Raw genomic sequence first — 18,397 nt, 5'->3', positions numbered from 1 at the left:
CCATCAGTCCCAGTCATGGTACAGAGAAGCACCTATGTTTCATGAACATGCACACAAAGAAACATAGGAAAAAAAATCCCTTGGGCATCAAATACAGAAATAGCACTGAAAGCCTTGTCCTCTGCTAGAGCCACTACAGTGTTTTCCCAGCTGAACAGTCTGCCTTGTGGCAGGGTCACCATTGTACGTATACTGCTTTCTTCCATTTCTATCTTCACCTTTGAGCTGGCACTTGCTACCTCCAGACCGTAGCAGAGATAAAAACGTTTTGGTTTGTAAGAAACACAGCACTGCATGAACCCTGCTGTGGGAAGTCCTGTATTTATAGAAATGGCTATAAATAATAAAAATCTGCAGGGATCACTGACCCACATACCTGCTGTATTTTCTGAACAGGGTGTATGCATTAAATCTGCAAAGTAAGGACTGCAACACTGCTTGCCTCACTCCTTTTCCTGTTCCCTCAGTTTGCTTTGGGAGCTCAGTACACCATAAAAATAGCCTGGTGGAGGGAAGGGATAGGAAGGGGAGGGTAAGAGAAGGGGAGGAAAGGAAATACACGATGAAGCAGCTTTGCCTTCCATTGTTAAAGCCACAGCCCACTCACAAATCATGTTTCCAGCCTGCAGAGTGAAAAGCATAGAGTCGGTAGCAATGAGCTACATAAGCTCTTCATATCAGCAATGCTGCTTTGAGTAATTGAATTACTCTATTGAGTAATTTGACAAGCTGACAGGCTGCCCATCAAATGAGCGCCAGGACACATGCCATTTGTGAGACAAGGCTGCAATAAGCTTTTAATCAGTTTTGAACAAGAGTCAGTCAAGTGAGCTGGTCTATTAATGTCTTTTTTTTTCTTCTCTGCAAAGCCAAGAAGTGAACATTAACTGCAGTTTCTGAAGGCAAAGGAGCAAACTGAGGGAGGACAACTCATTGGAACTGCTCAGTTTCAACACATAAAATAAAAAAAGAGAAAATTAAAAAAGTTAAACAATGGACAAGAAGTACTTTTTATAAATGCATACAGGGGCCTGATCCAGATCTTAAAAACCCTTTTGGTATTGACTTTTGTGACTACTAGACCAAGGCCTAAAACAGACTTTGTTTACCAGGTCATGAGAAAATAAATGAGCGACAAAGTAACAAGAAAAGGTCACAGACAATAGTGTAATCTACTGCTTTCCTCCCGTTCACCAACTGTGCAACTTAACACAGCCAGTCTAAGCAGATGTCTAAAACTGATTAAAAAACCCCCAAAACACAAGCAAACCAAACCAACCAAAGAAAACTACAAAAAAAACCAAACCCAAACATAAGTACCTAACCTAGAATGAAAGACACCACCTTGCTTTCCACAACAAATGGCAGGGACTGCCCAGCAGGGTCATGTTCTGAAGTTTCAGGTAAGAAATAGAACAAGATGTGTTTCTGGGATCGGTCTGATGCCTTATTTCTGTTTTGTGAAAGCCTGCAGAATGTTATGTTATGCAGCAGGACAGGTGCCCCTTCACAACTGAGGTTAAAACTCCCCAAGTTGCTTTCATCACCAAATAAAAAAAGATTTGCTTCCTCTATTTGTGGCAAGAACAGAAGCTCACAAGTGGATTTCAGCTACACCTCAGGCTAGCTGTTAGCACGTGTTTAATTTTAAATGTATGCTATTAAAAGTCACACGAATCCCAGAGACCTAACATTAAAAAAAATTTCCCCAGAAAATACAGCACTCCGTTTTTCACTCCTGAAGGATGCAGGGTTTGCATTACACATGTTATAGTCCATACGTCAGCCAGTGGACTTGCCAAACTCCAGCCAGCAAGCCAGGACATTTGTCCCCTCCTAGCCTGAGGAGCTGCCAAAGCAGTGGCACCACAAGGCCAGCAAGTTCCCAGTGTAGTTGACTGGACCTGAGACACCACTGGCCAAGGACCAGCAGGGAGAAGTGTTCAGCTCGGCCACTGAATGGCAGCAGGATCACAGAATCAGTGAGGTTGGAAAAGACCTCTGAGACCACTGAGTTCAGCCTATGGACTAACACACCTTGCCAGCTACACCATGGCACTCAGGGCCATTTACAGTCTTTTCTTGAACACCTTCAGGGTTGGTGACTCCACCACCTTCTGGGGCAGTCCACTCCAATGTCTAATCACATTTATCAGGCTGCTCCTTACAGGAAACAATCCTGACTGCCTGGATCTTGCTGGTGCAAAGACATATTTAAAAATGAAGTGTCTTCTAGCAAGGGAATAGGGCTTGAACAGTAACAATCTCACCAGATACTTTCTAAGGCAGCTGAACACTCCCAGGAAGTCCTGTAAGAGTTAACAGAAGAACACTACCCTTATTACTGAAGTGAATAAAAATGCTGGCGCATATTTATGACTGGCCAGATTAATTTCTCTCAGTGAAGGAAAAGGCTAAAACAAACAGTAACACTTCTGGATCCTTTCTGAGTATGTATCAGCTACTGGGCTTATATCCTAGACAGCGAAACTTTCAAATTTAAGCTGATCTAGGAAGTCTGCAGGATAGAAATAGAAAGCCTACTCATAAAGCAACACCAGCAAAAGCAGACATCAAGCTCTGCAGGTGCAGCACCAGGTCTCCAGGGCAGTTGTTGCTACAAGAGACTAGAAACCACAAGATGGAAAATAGAGGGAGTGTGGGGCCAGTTTTTCCAGATAATTAAGGTACCCAAGGTGCAGACGGGTACATAATGGGATTTTCCACAGTGCCTGAATGAGAGCTGGTGAGCCTCTCAGGGAGTCACGGACAGATGTCCATCTACTAGGAAACTTCTCTTAACTCCAGCCAGCAAAAAGTCTGGGTGTCTCACTACCTCCCAAAATGATACATCTTGCATACAGTTAGACATATGTGAGTAAATATACAAGTGCCTTTACATGCATACTGCTGAGGTAATATCACTGCTAGTAGTAAGCAGGCAAGAAACTGAAACCTTCTTGCACGGCACATGATCTAACCTAAATGATTTTGGGAGCCATAGCAACAAGTAGTAAAAAAACATTTTAGAGACTGTAGAAGAGCAGGGACTATAGCCACAGCAGGAGGGACCACTTCTGTAAGGCCCACATGTATCTTTGCAGGAGTGATTTGGATGCTCAGGGTATACAAGACACATTGTAGGGATAGCAGATATGATAGAGGGTTCCCTGGGAGATGTGTGTCCAGCCAGGACAGTGGCTACAGGCTGTGCAGTGGAAGTCAAAGGACACTGAAAAGCTACATTTAAGCGACAGAAGATTACTCACTGTATCTTAACTCTCAGTGAGCTTATATAGGTACTCAAACAGAAGACCATTGGTACAATGGTATTTTTATAATCTTTCAAAGACATTCACCTTGATTTTTAAATAAATTCTCTTTAGGAAAAAGCAAAGTACCAACAGGTGGTTCTCACTACAGTTAACATTAACCTCTTTTTGACAGTCTCAGCAGTAAGCCTACCTACAGGTGAACCTGCTTGAGCAGTGGGTTGGACAAGACGATCTCCAGAGGCCCCCCTTTCCAACCCCAAACATTCTGTGGTTCTGTGAAATGCAAGTATTACAATAAAAGGACCAATCCATGCACACAAGAAAAGGCTTGTAGGTGAAGGAGGCCCAAATGGATTCAACAGCACATTACAGCTGCTCATTATTGCTGTAACATACACTGTTTAAAGAATAAAAATTATATGCTCTCTTCTAGTTCTCAGTCTTAGTACTACTTATAATGATGTAAACTACTTAGATTTATTGTTCTGCTTTGACATTGAATATTTAATTTGTTCTTCATGCCAAAAAAAATCACAAGAACAATGATTTCTATAACAATATGATTAATAGTTTCAGATATGTCACTTCATACAGAAGTTCTGCAATTATTTTCCTTCTTAATGAACAAGTTTCCTTCAGCAAGACAAAAGGCTAAGAAAAACAGTCACATTGGGTTTGTTTCTTACAAAAATTATTTCTTTATTCTCATCTTTCCTTTCTCTGCATCTGTACTGAATCTTCTAATTGCCCTTTCTCCAGACGTTTAGAGAAATATCGCTAATTTGTAAGCGGGAATGCAGAATGAAACTGGAATGATTGGACAAAGCTGAGACTCAAATGTTACTATACTGTGAAACCGATGAGAAACTACAGAGGTCCTACAGACCCTGCTTAAAAAAGGACCTGCCATGCTAAACACTTTGTTTTTCTTGTGGACCTTCCAATGTTCACATGAATTACTGAACAATCAGACCGTACAGCCTCTTAACAGCAGCAGACACCTTCAGATCCCAGGGCAGGCATGGGTAATATCAATAATTTTACAGCTATCTACACTTCCCACAGTGTGCTAGCATACTCAGCAAAGGAGAGAGCTGTATTTCCTTCTCACTGCTCTTCTTTATTTTTATTAAGATTGAATTCAAAGGTTACCCACAATCTGTATCATAAAGGTAGTCACAGGGATCTGTTTTGGGGTCAGGTTATTAGCCCAAGTAATTGGCTATGTTTTTCTCACTCTACTATCAATAACCACAGCCTTCTTGGCAACAGTTTATCAAGAAAGCTATTTCTTAAAAAGGCTCATTTGAATTTTAGGTTGACATAAAGATACTTTGTGAAATAGAGATAAATCTCCTTTCCTTGCTCCTGGTTAATGGACTCTGATTAGGTACTGTTATCTGACTTGATATTGGGCTCACCAAATCTTGCTTCATCAGAAACTGGTTAATGGGGAATGTACTTCAAGAAACACTAGTAATTTTTTAATTCATTAGCATCAAAGGTAAAAAGGAACTACATTTCTTGACTGTGCCATTGGTTTGCTCCACCAGTAGCTGGCATCACCAATAGAGAATGCATAGTATCACTAGTCAGCTGACACAGAACTGTATGTTAGTGTTTACAATGGTCACTATCCTTGTGTTAATGCTTGTACTGCAGAGATTATCAGGCCATACAATCACAAAGTGAACATAATTATAGCAATGACTACCGGAACCAGGCTAGTTTGTGTACACAGATCAATCACTTTCCATTCTGGTCCAAAGGATCAAGTGAAATAAAGCAAGAACAGTGGCTGCTCTGGGCCCCATAATCCCATGGTGAAGCTGAGGAACAGAGAGAAGAGAAAGATCCCACAGAAAACACTTAATACACAGAGGAAAAGAAGACAATACATAATGAACTCCCTTTACATCCACCATTCAGACAGAACATACCTCCTTGGCCATGTCAGTGTATTTCTGTTTTTCTTTTGGATCTAGAACAGACCACCAATCTGCCAAGATCTTGGTTGCGCCACGATTATCGAGGCGAGGGTGTTCTTTCCGCACAAGAGAGCGGTGGCGTTTGCAGAACAAGAGAAACGCATTCATTGGTCGGCGAGCTCGTTGCTCTGACGACTCGTCATCTTCAGTCTCATCAGCATCCTGCTCTAAACCATCAGGGCCAAGGAGCGGCACCTGGCAGAACCAAAAGGGAAGGGGTGTAAGCTCAGTTATCCGTGTTTCGCACAAAGACTGAGACTGTGTGCGCTGCATGGGAGTGAGGGAGAGGCACATGGATATACACAGCTGTCTCCAAAGGCCATTCATTGCATCCAGACAGTGCAGAGTTCTACATCAAACCTCCTTACCTGACAGTCCCAGGTTCATTCATGCTCTCTGAAAGATTTAACGCCAACTTCCAAGTGGAAAAATTTCTAAGCTGAGGACCATTCTCTACTAACAGTCCTAAAGGGGCTGGAGGGACAAGATCCTTCCTACTCTCCTTCTGACATCCTAGAAATCATCTAAGTGGGATGAGGCAACCAGAGCTACCTTGGACTTTGATTATTCATGTTCACAACTACAGAGCACACAAGGAGGAATAGGTAACAGTTTGTTAGTTTGTCTGTTGTTTCCCCATTTCCTGCTGGTCACTGCTCAGCCTATGAGCAGCACAGCAGAGCAGCCACCACAAAGCTGCCCAGCAGAGGCAGAGGGCAAATCTCAACAGAGTACACTGCCAAAATGTGCATACTCCACTTACAGGCTGGCTTAGTATACCTACAAGGGACAAGCCACAGAACTTACTGCATGAGACAGAAAATCACCTCCTACCTAACTGCGACGCTGCTATTTTATACCATGTTGTGAAAGGACCTGTAAGATCAACAGAAAGCACCATCAGAGAATCAGGCTCTTGCTTATCCTTGTCAAAGTCACCCTCTCAGCGAAAGGCCCAAGGCAGTCTCCTCAACACTGACCTTTCCATTCCTGCCTTAGGAAGGCACCAAGGAGATACAGATATGAATGTCATCCACATGATGGAATCATCACATCTGCATAAACAGTTCCCACTTCTTGTTACAGAGAAGAATGAGTCTAACTGGAAAAGTGTGAGGTGCCACATGGCATTAAAAAAGAGTAGGGTCAGCGCCATTGAACAATATCAAAATACCAAGTGTCAAACCAGAGACAGATTACTTCCGCTGTGCACTCAGTACTCTGGAGGATAAACTGAATTGCACATGCAATGATAGTAAAAATTGTAGACAGCTTTTTCCTTCTTTTTCCCTTTTAATCTTTGCAGTTTTAATCTTTAACAAAGAAGAACAAAAACTTTTAGTTTGGTATGCTCTTCAGAGCCACTAGAAGCAGACATCAAGCACAAGCCAAGGTCATGTCTAAAATAAGCAATCAAAAAAAAAGAATATCAAAACCCCACTTTGAGCAATCAAGATTAGGATGTGCAACACATTATTAAAACAAAGCAGACAAAACTATCCCAATCTACAAAAATTTCTCCACTATTTTAAAGGCATGATCAACAACTCACTTTCTTGTGTCACTACCTGCCTTTACAACCTTATGGGCACCGCATCACATCACTTTTTATTGGCTGTGCTTCTTCACAGAAAAGAACAAGACAACACAAAATATAAAACACAGCTAGGGAGAATCTGATCCACCATTAACCATCTTGGGTCAAAGCATCCAATTAAATCTACCTTATCAATATCTTCCTCTTCTTCTTCCTCTTCTTCCTCTTCAGAGAAGTCAAGGAGTTTCTTGGCAAGCAGGGGATGCCACTGAAGACACTTCCTTTTTGGTCGCTTCCCAGTTCCTTCACCTTCTGTTGAGTGATCCTTATTCCTACTACTGCCTTTCATTACTGTGACCTGCCATGCAAAAATATTCATAAATTCACAACAAACCCTTTAGGCATAAATGACCATCAAAGCAGTGGCAAATATATGAGGTACCAATGCAAGACTCTCAGAATTTTCTGGCAAGATACTAGATAGAGATTTATTCCAATTATCAACATAACCATGGATGTACTTTATGCAATCTTAACACTTCCACATAATGCCTAGATTAACTACCAATACACAATTTAAGAGCTTGAAGTAAGGATGCCAGCTAATCCAGCTCTCAAATGTGCCCCTGTCTGAAGGATGGTAGAGAAGTTCTTCACTAGCCAAATGAGTGAGAGACTCCACAGCTGTCTCACACATATATCCATTGCAGCTTTTCATATTTTGCCACTACAAATGTCAACATCAGGACATCCCTCTTTCTCACAGTGGAACATACTGCCAACAACTCACGTGCTAATCATGCACTTATATACACCAGTGTTGATGGAGAGCCCCATGATACCACAAGCTAGGATTTGTCCAGTGCCATTAAAAGGTGCAATAGGGAAATCTGAGTCCCTAAGAGAAGTGAATTTTAATAAACAGATTTGAAGCAAACAATGAGAGATAGTTATGCTGACATTTTCAAAGTACTGCACAGGAAACAAAAACCATGTGCTGAGCCAAGTGCACGCAGAAGACAAATAATATTTAGTTGTGAAGACAAATTATTTAGTTTTGTGTGCATTTGTATCAAAAAAATACCTCAGAACTACCTCTTAGTAAAAAAACATGCTTAACACATCCAAAGTACCAGTTTAAGGTTTGAGTTAAGAGATTTACTACCCAACTAAGGGATAAATTAATATATATAAACAAATAAAACCAGCACATCACATCAAAGTACTGAAACACACAGCAAGTGCTGCTAGCACAGAGTCTGGTCCCTTGTAGCCTTCTGTTAGCATAGCGTAGTATCAGTGGCAATCCTGACAGGAGCATGGCTAGCTTTCCAAGAAAACAACACAAACATCAAAACAAACTGAAGAGTGGTTAGCCAGCTACATCTTTATAAAGCCAATAAATTTGATGTAGTCTCACAGGAGTTTCTCACCAGCAGGATAAAGCAATAGCACTAAGCCCTGGTTCCATAGGCAAAGCCAGAAGATGCTGTGTTGCTGACTCTCAGGAACAGGGCACAGAAAGAATCAAACCTTGTAACTGCAAGGCCACAGTGCATTTTAGGATGCTGCTTTCTGTAAGATGCCTGGTGCAACACTAATGTTTCAGCCTGCAGGGGTACACGAGAAAGCTGCCACACTTAGGCCAGCTGCCCGAGCCACTGTGCCACCTCTGGGGCAAATCTTGCACCGCTCCAGCCACACTCCTACATTTAGTGAGGACTAGTTCTGGTTTTGGATGATCTCTTCCAGGCGTTAACTTCACTGGCATTTTGGCAATGTGTCCTTGCTATCACCAGAAAACGTGCATAAGCAGCTGCTTCCCCTGCAGACTTCAGGAGTGCAGAAAGCTGAAGGACCTTCAGACACTGCTTACTGGAGGAAGAACTGAAGCCTGAAGGAAGGAGGTTCACAAATTTTAACCTACATTTTAAAACAGCATTTTCCTGGACGTATATTGAAGTTAGTTAGATCTTCCCCACTTGTCAGCACCACCTGCCCCCATCTCATTACAGAAACCACGTAACTTGGTGGTAACTTTGTCCCATTAAGTGACAGACTTTGCTATCCACATCTGCCTGGAAAAATGTTTAAACTTTGATTTCATATCACGCACTCCTCTGTTCATTTTCTGTAACCAACTCCTGTAGGTTACAGGGAGTTTTATACAGCACATAACCTTGCACCATTTCACCTACATTTTCACCCATGACTTGCAAAACAGATTCAAATACATGAACTACTTTATCTTTAAAAAACCCCATTAAAGTGTGGAAAATTAAGTCACAATCCAGTATCATGAAATGTATGTTTGAAATTGTTTTTATCTCACTGTGACCTCTGCCATGTACCACACTGCACTGTGCTCTCCATCTGTCTCTCTTTTTAAAATGCTGAACCACCATTTGCTTTTGTTTGGGGTAGTTTCACACACAAATAACAAAGCTGAGTTAATGTTCAAGCAGGAACCTCAGCTCCTGTGGGCAGCAGAGATTTGTTCAGAGATTGCTAAGTGATACAGATCTGCCTATTACTGCAGTGAATAAAGCATGTGGCCTATTTCTGAGCAGGCTAAATACACTACAGTACAACAGGGAGAGCTACTCCAGCCCTCACCACTCATGTACACATATACACATGTACATGAGCTAACATATGGCTTCTGTCTACAATCAGTCCTAAGTATGATGAGTACTACTAGTAGCCTTCTACCTTGTAAGTGTGAAACTAAATTAACGTTTGAGAAGTGCTCCATGATCCTTCTTTACAAAGCTCAGCTGAAGTCTCAGGGCTATTTCAACAACAGTACTGCCTTTAGAACTGGCACCTTTCTGCCTGCTGCCCTTAAAAGGATGAGCAAGCTAAGACTTCACAGGACTTAGATGTATTTTAGTGTGTTCTCCATCACCCCTGAGACCCTGCCTATTCTCTGTGCTGAGTTTAGCAAGGGACCACAGAGCCAGGCACCGGTCACCTTGCCCCTAAGGGGCTCTCACACCTCTTCACCACAGCTGAGCTCAAAAATACTTTTTGTTTTCCTTGCATGAAGGCTAGGTATTAAAGTCTCACCACTAAAATTAATTAATCAAAGCTCATTAGTGCTAAAATAAAAATGTACACTCAGATTCAGGAATCCAAGGGACGTTCATTAGGTTGTTTTAATGAATTGTGAATCATTTTCAACACAGAGTCAGTCAAATCCCAGCTGTCATACAAGCACTATTTACCACAGAAAAACACAGTCACTCTTTCTGCTTCAGAAAGAATCTTTGAAATGGTCAACAACAAAACCCCTCATGAGTTTGACCCCACTGACAGAAGAACTGAGGCAACAGACAGACTTCAAACTTTATGCTTACATCATGGCCGAGAAGTCCCTCACTTCTCAAGTATGTCAAGCTATATACTCTACCCTCTATGCCTGCTCTTTCTTCCGCTAAAATATGAAGTAATTTATAACAAACACATAAAATTATTTCCTTCCCTTTAAGAGTGGGTCATATTCTATTTTTACATACTTTTGTATTTCTAAATCCTCTTTCCCCATATTTATTTATTCAGGTCCCTGGAAGTTCTGACCTGTATTTCAGGAAGAGAGATATTTCAGAGACTTCCCAGAGACCTTTTTTTGGTGCACTTTTTGCTGATGCCCCTCTGTCAAATATAGGATTGGCATAATGAAAAATGTTCTAATTCTTTATTACATCACATGTGACTTTTCCTGTTAAAAATGGATGCCAACATAGTGTGGTAAACTTGTTTTCCTCTGGATTGGTTCATCTTTTACTTTACTATGCCTGCACTTCATGGGCATTTGTCTCCTAATTGTTCATATACTAACATACTCACATAATTATGAGAGAAACCCACAAAAACATCCAGGCAAATGCAAATTACAGCTAACATGGACATTTTCCTTTTGGCAAGATATAGCAGAATGCATGTATGATTATGATTAATAGACAGCGAAAGTTTTACTGGCATTATTTACTTCTTGAATGGCAAAACATCAATGGAATCCAGCTACCTGACTCAAGATTCTATTTATTCATCTGATTTTTTTTTTTCCCCTTGACATATCGTCAATAGCATGTTAGCTCCTCATTTTATATGACAGACTGGAAGCTGGCAAACAGAAGCAAGCAAAAATATCACCTGTTTCACTTTCAGGGATCCTCAAGTGCTGGCAAGCATCTCTACCAGCATGTTTTTAAAAAAAAGAGCTGGACTTGGACCCTACCAGAACTGAAGCACACATTTTAGCTTAGCAATTGAGAAGGTCCATAGAAAGTCACAGAACAAGCCATGTGAAGTCACAGAATAAGACAAATCTTTGAGAGAATTTGGCTTAAAAGTAGAGAAGATACACAACACCCGATGTGCAAAGTTTGCAATAAATGGAATTTATGAAAAAGAACACAAAAAAAAGAAGTAATTTCTTCTACAGATATCAGTAAAAATAGAAAGTATTTTTTAAGGCAGATGTAATGGCTTTTAGAAGTTTGCAAGAGTAAAAATTACTAAAACCAGGCAACGAGATTTTACAAGCTACTTCTCAGCTTAAGGATGACAAAAATGAAGTGACAGCCACTGGGGAGAAAGTAGGAATATTTCTACAAGACAAGACAAAGGTATGGACAGCTTTCCTAAAAATAAGCCACATATGCTTCATAATGTCACCAGAGGATACCTGTCAAGGTTGACATCCATGATCCATTGACAGCAAGATACCTTCAGGGTGACATTCTACATTTACTTTTAATGCATATACAGATCAAACATTACAGAAATATTACATCAGTACAAAAAATTTAGGAATTTTCTTGTGTGCATATGCACCGGCTGTCCTTCTGGTCCTAGAAACACTAATCAAAGAATCATACTCTTCTTGGATGTATATGTAGCTAATAGAGCTTCAGAGGAAAAAAGATATTCCTTAAGAAAAGAGGTGGATGGAGGGAAAGCAGTGGAGAAAACATTTAGCTTTTACTGCCTCTGTTTCTATTTCAAATACATAACTGTTTACAAGTCTTCATTTTTTAAAATATTCATTACAACAAGCATTTGATTACATTTGGTAATAGTAAATTTTGTTTTTCTACTATCTTCCTCTGTTATTTATAAAACCTTATATACACTGGTGACCAAGTACTAATTCAGCAATACTAATTCTGGGACTAGCTCAGCTCAGTGTTGATCTGCCACTGAGAATGCTACATGTGCTATATAAGCTACACTTGATAAACTACATCCACAAACACCAAAATCCTTATAAAGGTCTTCAAAAGCAAGCACTCTAAGGTACATATTGTAATACAGGTTAGAAAGAAATGCAAGACCTGCAAAAGCAGAACCCCATGGATTGTGACTATGGTATCTTCCCTATTGGAAGATTCTCCACAGAACAACATCTGAGCTTCAGCAACTTTCATTTCCACGTGGACAGTGGAAACAAATTTCAGATTTCCTGTTACGTTAAAAAAAACCCACATTTCTTGGAGGCCAACTGGGCTCTTGGTTAGTCAATGAAGATCACTGATACAAAGGAGCAAAGGCAGAGTTTCAAGTGGATTTTCCACACTTTCTGCTCTGTTTTACACTAAGTTCTCTACTACATGATAAAAACAATGCTAATAAGAAAAGAGAGGAGTGAACGATGACACTAATAGCTTGTTGTTTTGGGGACTATTGAGTCAGTGACTTCAGCTGTTTCAATAAGGAAGCAGGAGACTGGGCAATGAGTCCATGCTCTCAGCAGTCTAGCGGGCTGAAGAATTTTCACATGAAAGCAAAAGGAGATTGTGGCTGGAAAATACACCTACACAAATACAAAGTGTTTTTATTTTTTTTTTTATAAGTTTCTTTTAGCTCTGGAATAAATGAACCAGAATATTTCTATAATGTAAGACAAAAACTAGTTGGCACTAATTGCTGACCATTCAGTGAATATACTCTTTATTGCTTCACAGCAGAAAGCCATTAATGAGCTTTCTAATTTTCAGAGATGTGATGGTTTAATGGGGGACATGCTGAGACTCAATGGGGTCCTGTTTGACAGTGGAGGTTTGGGAGAGACTGTCACCACATGAAACACTTAGCAACACAGCTACAAGTGTTAGTTAATTTTTAATGACATACTCTTCCATCTTCAGAAATAATTTTAAACTGTTCCTTATTCTTAAACTCAGATACCAGTTGCTTGCTTGCTTTGTTCTCCAATACATAAAATTAAACCCCAAGATCACAGAAAAATGTCAACAGCATTTTTTTTAAATTTTGGGTTTTTTTTTAAGTATCCATTTCATACCTGCCAAAGAAGAAGAAAAGCAACATATAATACAAATCAATAGAGTTTAAACTTCAACTCTACTCTTTCTCTTTTCCTTCAGACATGCAAAATAAGAAATATTTTCTTTGGCATTTTTAATGCAAAGAAATCAAGCAAGCTTTGTCTAGTATGAAAAACACTCTATGTTAAACAACTGCACTCACTGTAGCACCTTTTGCCTCTGTGAAGGGGCTCACTGATGCAGATGAAGGGAAAGAATGGATGGAAGAGTTTGAGAGTTTGCCTTGCAGAAAAAGTTCTGGGGCTGCAAATCACTAACATCTTTACTCAAACAGAAGCATATTAACAGGAGCCTAGAGTCACTTAGATAAAAGCAGCTGTCTGAAGACTCAGGTCCTAACCATAACAGGAATTTTGTTGTTTTCAATTTAAGTTACAGTAGGACATTTGCTATTGTAGGACTCATTTTAGACTTCAGCAACTGCAGAGGCAGGAACACAAAAACCAGAAACCCAGTAAGTCACAGGCTACAGCTATGCTTACTTCACCAAGCAAGGCTCCAGTGACATACTTTGCTAGCCAATGTGTTTGGGTCATAAAGTGCAGAAGGCGAGCGTTTGTTAGGGTAACTACCACCTTTCTGGACACCAGGTGCCAACCACCCTGCATGCTAAAGGATCACCAGCAGGTCTGCCAACAACCCTGTGCATCTACCAGAACAAGGCATCTGGTTTATTAGCCTAGTAACTTACTTTGCCTGGAGCTCCGGGAGAGCAGGCAGGGGGCCCTCTCCTTGCACGCTCTGTGCAGCGCTAATGCAAAGGAACCACAAACTGGGGAGCAGGGCAAGGCCTCCAGGACGTGTAGGTGAAGTCACTCACCCAGGGGAGGAACACACTGGGACACCTGCATTACTAAACATGGCTCTGCTCCTAGATAAAGGAGACGTAATCCACAGAGGCTGGAAATTCTGGCAATCCTTTTGCTCCAAAGCAGCATTTCTTTTTGTTTCTGCATTTGATGCCGCAGCAGGAGAGAGCACCAAGGAACTTGGGAAGGTGAGCAGAATAAATGCCTGAAATTCAAAACAGAGGCAGCAGAGCCCAACCTACTTTGCAATACTTCCTCCCACAGAGAGGAGATAATAACAACTGCTTCAGAGCCCTCTACTGATACCAGAGTAATTTATCAGCAGAGCACTTTTCATGGAATAGACTGTAAAGAGCAACCACCTCTCAGACAGGAGATGAGTGCTTGTCTGCAGAGCATCACAGACCATAGCAACAGCACAATCCAAAAAACGACTGACTTTCAGCAAGTTAGAGCTGAGAGGGCACACCATGAAAAATCTGCTTTGTGTTCCTGTCTAAGCAAGACTACCTAGGCCTTCATGGGGAGCAGCTTTTCTAGAAAGACAGCTGTCATTCCTGCATTCCCCATTATTTCAATGTTGCAAAATGAAAGTCTTTGTGATTTGTCAACTGGATTGCCAGAAGTTCTAGCTCTCTAGCCTTTGCAAGTCACTAAATGCTTAATCTCAGCATAAAGAGTTTTTAGAGCCAGGGAGCTCACAGGTAAGATGGCCACACAAAAAACTTAATGAATTTCAGTGCATGGACATTCTCAACAGATCATTCCCAGGAGGGCATCCACAGTTCAGCAACAGCTTCCTCACTGAAGGGCCTATCAGGTAAGAAGTCATAGTCAAAATTGGACTTTTATGTGAACAAGAATGATGGCCTGGAGTTCTGCTCACAGCCTTTGGAGGATGAGACCCTATGAATGAAAGAAAAAAAAAGTAAAAATGTACATGTCCTAGACTTGCCACTCGAAAAGCTCCGTTTTTACCTGTGATTAGCAGGCATACAAATTGCTGTAGGATGCAGTCATGGCAGAAACACAGCCAAGGGCTTTTGTGCAGTGCAGAGCAGCACAAAGAGGAGACCTTCCTGCAGCAATCGCAGGGGGAGCACAGCTGAATGGTAAAATTGTTCAACTCTCCTTTTCACCTCTTGTTGATTGTGTCCCAGCATGTTCTGCAAAACCAGGACAGCACAGCTGTGTCCATCACTACTGTAACCCATTCTAAGGTTTACCATGTGCGTAACGGAGCTTTCATAATAAAATTCACTCATAATTACCACCAGTGTCAGGGGAACCATATACAGCTGTATGAGCAAACGAAAGAATTACTCCCTTAATACATATTTAATAGGTCATAAAATATCCCTGCACAACCCCATATTATACTTTGTCTACTTCTGCTCTCTTCAATTCAAGTGCAATAGGCTAAGGCACTTGTCTAAACATTCCCTTGTACAGCTACTATCCACTACTCCTATGGAAAAAAATCAAATTAATGGCTACAGAAAGTATTTACTCAGCTTTGTGTACCTCCAATACAAAGCCTATAAATCATGGTAATATAACTCTTATGCATCTCAGAAACCACCATAAAGAGGCTACACAAAAATTTCAAATAAAAGGGGCTTGTGCCATGTTCACTGACAGAAATACCACAAGACTGACTTGATAATAAATTCTGGGCTACTAAAATATTTTCTTCAGAATCAAAGTGTCACAATCACCTTTCATCCTCTTCCCTTACCAAGAGGGGCAAGTGTGTAAAGCCAAAAATGAGAAGTGAACCCTACTGAGTCAGCTTCCTCTGTAAACCCCTCCCTACCAAACTCTGAGTTAATTTCCAAGCTATTGACCATATTTAAACCAGCAACACTTTGCCAAAATACATTGTATTTCACATTAGGCATAACCCAAGTAAGTAAACAGAATGCCAAGAAGAGCAGAATTTTGCTAAAACAAATGGCTACAAATCTCACAAACAACAAGAGGAAATGGCCTCAAGTTTAGATTGGATATAAGGAAAAACTTCCCCACCAAAAGGGGTGTCCAGCATTGGAACAGGCTGCTCAGAGACCTGGCTGAGTCACCATCCCAGGAGGTCTTTTAAAAGACATGTAGGTGTGATAGTTAGGGACTAACTAGGGACATGGCTTAATGGTGGACTTCAAATGATTTTCAAGGTTTTTTTCCTACCTAAGCAATTCTGTAATTCCATTAAAAGTAAGTGGAAACCAAACTAATTTGCACACATTTATCAGTTACATTTGTATTTATCATCTTGCTAAAGGCAGCATTTTAAGACTCAGGAATGAGCTTTTAATTCAGACTAGATTCCTTAATGCAGTGGTTTAGTCTGATCACAGAAAGAGATGCTAAAGGAACTTTAATTCTAGTTTCGGAGGTATCACTGTCTCTCAGAACTATGCAGATCCACATGAAAATGTTTTGGGTCTATGAACACTTGTAATGATTCTGAAAGCAAATGTATTATATTAATACACAATTTTCAAGTGCCATCTAGTGGTTATTTTTTTATTTCATGTTGGAATTTAAAAATAAACCTTCCCTTTTCCTTATCTTTAAAATTTTTTAAAAGTTTGTTATTTCTATCACTTCCTGATATTTTATGATATGACTCTTGACCGTTCAATGATAAATAGATACTTTAATTAAGCCTAAGTTTGAGCATTCTGATGAACTGAATTTGGGACAGAAAACAGCTGATTTCAGAACTAAAGAATTGAAAGAGAAAGGGGGGGGAAAACCCCCAACCTTATCCCTCTTACCCACAGAAAAAATGCACAAATGTCAGTTCATTATACAGAGCTTTTTCAGCACAGCTCAATGACTTCTTATCATGAGAAAATTCTGACTTGTCAGAAGTCTGTAAATAAGTAGGGTGCCAACTAAACACACAAGAAAATCCTGGAGAAAATGCATGTTCCAAGCATTCCTCACACTGGATAAAGCATAAAATCCACAGTGCCATATCAAAAAGTTTCTGCTTTACACTCAACCCAACCTGTGATATTACACAGGCCCAAAACTTAAAATACTCAGCAAAATCTGACAACTTAACATTGCAGTCTCACAATGGGAACAATCACTTCATGTCTTCTGTGACCCATCTCAAATATCCTCTTATTCTCCAAGTAAAAGGAATTTGGCTCAGCAGGTATCTCAAAAAAATGGCAAAATATGCACATGCAGTAGTGTGCCCAAGACAGCACCAAACCGGCCATGTGTACCATGTAGACAACCTGTGTGAAACATGCAGAGCATATCAAAGCCTGAACTTAATATGTACGGAAAGACACCTGTATGTGCTTCCATTCCACCTGGAAAATTGTGTCAGGCAGCCAACCAATCAAGGAAAGTATCTTGGCTTCGTCACAATGAACCTCCAAGAGCCTAAAAATAAGATGGTTCTATTTCTGTAATATACTTTCCCAGAGCTACAGTAATACACAAATAATTCTGTGCCCACCTACAGCTATAGAAAAAGTATTAGAACTCAGAGTCTGAGACAGAGCCAAAATTAAAAACATAAAGTTAAAACCAAACATCATCTTTGTTACTCTTCTACTGAAAGACTTGTTAGCTGTAGCAGAAACAAATTCTCTGGGGGAAAAATGTAAAAATGCTTCAATCTTATTAATTCTGTCTTGAATTCAAAGCATTTTAATGAAAGGTGTGAACATTGCTATCTTCCTGACTTTTGCAATTTGGAAAGAGTCTAACAGAGAGGAAAACTCTTAGACAAAAGGTCAGAATCAAATTCATGGTCAAACTGGGAAGAGAGCTTTTAACTCTGGCCCCAGTCCCTGCTCCCTTCTGCTGTCTCTCCCTTCCAGAAAACGAAGAAACTGAAAACTTTCACATTCAGCAACCTTTCTGTGTGCTTGTTCCATGGGTAATCACAGAGACATTACACCTGCCCAGCAAGGCACACTTTGGATGCAGCTCCAGCCAGGTGTCCCCGGAGCCGTGGAGTTCAGAGGATGCAGTGGAGTGACAGGCAGCTCATCCCCCTGGCAGGACCACACTGCTGCCCCTGCACCCCACAGCCCCTGCTCAGCAGCCTCGTCAAGCCAGCAGTGTCATCCCACCATGGCTCTGACATGCAAGGAGCTCCCCAGCTTGGGGAGCCCAGCAGGACAACCCCATCTGCTCATGCGAGCCAGCAGTCCAAGGGACAGCCCTGGGAGCACCCCACTCGAGATCCCAGCCCTGGCTCCCACTCCTTGTGCACATCACTGAACCTCCCTGATCCAGGGCTCATCCGACAGCCTCAGTGTAATAACCCACCTACAGGCCCTGGAAAATTTACAGGATAGGGCAACTACCCCTGGGCAACTGGATAAGAAGGAACACAAAGATCTGGAGATGCAGGAAATCACAAAGCTGCCCCTGAATACAAGAACAGGGCATACATATGGAATGG

At 40.9% G+C, this 18,397-nt stretch overlaps 1 protein-coding gene across 12 annotated transcripts in view; it reads right to left on the bottom strand.

Annotated features, from left to right (window-relative positions):
- Window positions 1-18,397, bottom strand: part of BBX (BBX high mobility group box domain containing) — a 140,348-nt gene that overhangs the window by 57,862 nt on the left and 64,089 nt on the right. For 10 of the 12 annotated variants that reach the window (XM_059837209.1, XM_059837173.1, XM_059837182.1 and 7 more), the window contains 2 exons: window positions 6,988-7,158; window positions 5,216-5,458 (listed from right to left, as the gene is read on the bottom strand). The exons of the other annotated variants lie outside the window; for them this stretch is intronic. In XM_059837209.1, the coding sequence (XP_059693192.1) occupies window positions 5,216-5,458; window positions 6,988-7,149 (405 nt within the window). In that variant the 5' untranslated portion in view covers window positions 7,150-7,158. The remainder of the gene's footprint in view (window positions 1-5,215; window positions 5,459-6,987; window positions 7,159-18,397) is intronic. 12 annotated transcript variants of the gene reach the window in all.

The sequence above is a fragment of the Haemorhous mexicanus genome, chromosome 2 (genome assembly GCF_027477595.1).
Source record: "Haemorhous mexicanus isolate bHaeMex1 chromosome 2, bHaeMex1.pri, whole genome shotgun sequence".
NCBI lineage: Eukaryota > Metazoa > Chordata > Aves > Passeriformes > Fringillidae > Haemorhous > Haemorhous mexicanus.
Note: the sequence above shows the minus strand (reverse complement) of the source record. Positions and strands in the feature narration are given on the sequence as shown.